This window comes from Bidens hawaiensis, unplaced genomic scaffold (genome assembly GCF_021521415.1).
Source record: "Bidens hawaiensis isolate Kalapana, Puna unplaced genomic scaffold, B.hawaiensis_p1.1 tig00003653_1, whole genome shotgun sequence".
Classification (NCBI taxonomy): Eukaryota; Viridiplantae; Streptophyta; class Magnoliopsida; order Asterales; family Asteraceae; genus Bidens; species Bidens hawaiensis.
Genome location: NW_027491209.1, coordinates 298780 through 301701, shown reverse-complemented (window position 1 = coordinate 301701; position 2922 = coordinate 298780). Strand labels below are relative to the sequence as shown.

Here is a 2922-nt window from a genome sequence, read left to right as displayed (position 1 = left end):
TGCAAGGTTGCTTCTTTATATGAGGAAGGTTCCCGGACATTATCCAAATTACGTAAGAGATGATGGTTGGAGTTGGACAGTTCATTTGTTTTAACAGATTGTACAGCAGAAAATGCAGTAACAGTATGAACACAAGAATGACAATCAGATAAAGCAATGTTACAAACATAATCACTAAGATAGGCCAGTGGATTATGTGTTCTAGAGGAACGGCGAGTAAGAATAGAAATAGTCGAGGATGATGATGACTGGTCTATTGACTAAACAGAATGAGGTGAATCAAGAGAAGCAATTAAATGCTGAAAATCATTATCAACTTCTGGAAACAAAGATTTAGGATCTAGTTGTGTGATGGATGGAAAGATATATGTTCAAGAAATATTACATCTCTTGAGACAAAAACAGTTTTGGTGTTTAAGTTGTAAGGTTTATAAGCCTTTTTACCAAACGGATATCCAATGAAAATACATGGAGAAGCACGAGGTTGAAACTTATCTCGGCCTTGTTTAAGTGTGGATGCAAAACATAAACAACCAAAGATTTTTAGATGTGAATATGATGGAGGTTTGCCAAACAAAATCTCAAATACTACTAAGAAGTTTAGTAGGAAATAAATTGATGAGATATGTTGCAGTTAGAACACATTCCCCCCAAAATTTCATAGGAAGTTTAGATTGAAATAGTAGAGCCCGTGAAGTCTCAAAAAGATGCTTATGCTTACGTTCGACTACACCATTTTGTTGTGGTGTTCCCACACAACTAGTTTGATGTATGATACCATGTTTGATAAAATACTCAGCCTGCTGAATACCAGAGCCAAGTTCGAATGCATTATCGGAACGAATACATTTGACTAATGTATGAAAATGAGTTTTGACCATTTCAAGAAAACCTTGTAAAATTGGAAAAGCATTACTTTTGGTTGACATTAGGTGAGTCCATGTTACTCTACTAAAATCATCTACAATGGTTAGAAAGTAATTATACCTATTGTATGTGGATGTTTTGTAGAGTCCCTAAACATCAATGTGGATTAAATCAAAAATTGATGAAGTTTCCCTATGACTCTTGGGAAAAGGCAAACGATGTTGCCTTGCTTGAGGACAAATTTTACAACATTCAATATCTGGAATATGAGTATTAGAAAACACATCCAAACATTTTAGTTTGTATAAGGGTAAATGTCCAAGACGATTGTGCCATGTAAAACCACTAATGACAACATTACAATGGGAATTTGAACTTGAAACAACATTATTCAAACTAGATTTATTTTGAACAGATTGTTGAAGAATGTAAAGTCCTTGAATCAGGTTACCAAGAACCAGTAGCCACTTCAGTGAAGGGGCCTGCAAGACACAAGATGTGTTAGAAAAATAAACCAACCCATTTGTATCATTGCAGAGTTTGGGAACAGATAGAAGATTATGTTTGAACTGAGGAACTAAAAGAACATTAGGAATTGAAAAATCAGAGGTAATATGAACTGTTCCAACTTTAGTTGAGATGATTAATTGGCCATTTGGAAGAGAAATATAAAATGGTTTACTAAGATTTTGAACATTTGTGAGTAGCGATTCATCAAAACACATGTGATCAGTAGCACCCGTGTCTATGATCCATGTTGTGTGTTTCAGTTTATCACTTTTAAAAGATGAATTGCAAGCCTTAATACCTTTAAATGTGGCTGAATTGACAGAAGCATCAGGTGCAGTTTGAGAAGCAGTATTGGTGTGAACTTGAGATTTGGTTAGCAATTGAAGAAGACCATTATATTGTTCTTGAGTCAGACCAGAAGTAAGATGTTCATCACAAGAAGAATTTGCTGCAAACTTCTTTGTCTTAGTGAATTTGAAATCTTTTGGGAAACCAATTAACCTATAACATTTTTCAGTAAGATGTCCACTGCGTTTGCAGTTAGTGCATACAAGACTTTTGACATCAGATTTGTTGTTTTGATTTCCACGTCCCGGATTGTATGCATTCATTGATGCTGCTTCAATATTAAATTGCCCTTCAGCATGAATCTCTTTCTGCTTCTCATTTTGAAGAAGAAGGGAATAAGCTTGACTAATTGAGGGAAGAGGATTCATCATCAAAATAGTGCCTCTAACCGTGTCATATGAAGGATTTAATCACATGAGAAACTGTACAAGACGTTGTTGCTCCTCTCTTTTTGCTATCAGGACTGAATTACCACATGTACATGAAGGGATTCCAGATAGTGCATTTAGTTCATCCCAATTACTTTTGACTTTTGTGAAATAAGTAGCAATATCACTATTGCCTTGGGAAATTTGACACAAATTTTTCTGTAATTGGTACAAATTTGCACCATTTTCCTGATTATATCTATCATCAAGTTCAGTCCATAATTGATGAGCAGTTTGAGTATACAAAACACTTTCACTGATATCTTTTGATAATGTGTTCAAGATCCAAGAGATTACCATATCATTGCAACGTTGCCACAATTGTTGCTGAGTAGGAATACTAGGGATCGGAACATCACCAGTAACAAATCTGAGCTTGTTCTTTGCAGAAAGAGCGATAGACATAGCTCTCTTCCAAGCATTAAATCCTGTTCCATCAAAAGATTTTGACACGAGCAACATACCAGGATGATCAGAAGCATGAAGATACAGAGGATTAGAGGAATCTATTGAACTGGTAGAAGTACTTGAAGCCATTAAATTGAAGAAACAATTAAAGATTTGAAGAAAATCAGGGCAAAATTGAAGAATTAGGGCAAAATTGAGAAGGTACAGAAGAATTAGGGCAAAAGTAACTAAAGGAAATCAAATAATCGAAGGTTGATGAATTGATTGTAACAGCGGAAACGAATGATTGAAATGATCGATTGAAGGAAACTGAAACGAAATTGAACGATTGAGTAAAAAGAATCAAGATCAAAACGAAAAT

The 2922-nt window shown here is 34.9% G+C and overlaps 1 protein-coding gene across 1 annotated transcript; it reads right to left on the bottom strand.

Annotated features, from left to right (window-relative positions):
* Positions 1-2135: 2135 nt before the first annotated feature.
* Positions 2136-2690, bottom strand: LOC143623998 (uncharacterized). Its single transcript, XM_077094764.1, has one exon. It carries the CDS (start codon positions 2688-2690, stop codon positions 2136-2138), a length of 555 nt encoding a protein of 184 aa, XP_076950879.1.
* Between the last annotated feature and the right edge of the window lie 232 nt (positions 2691-2922).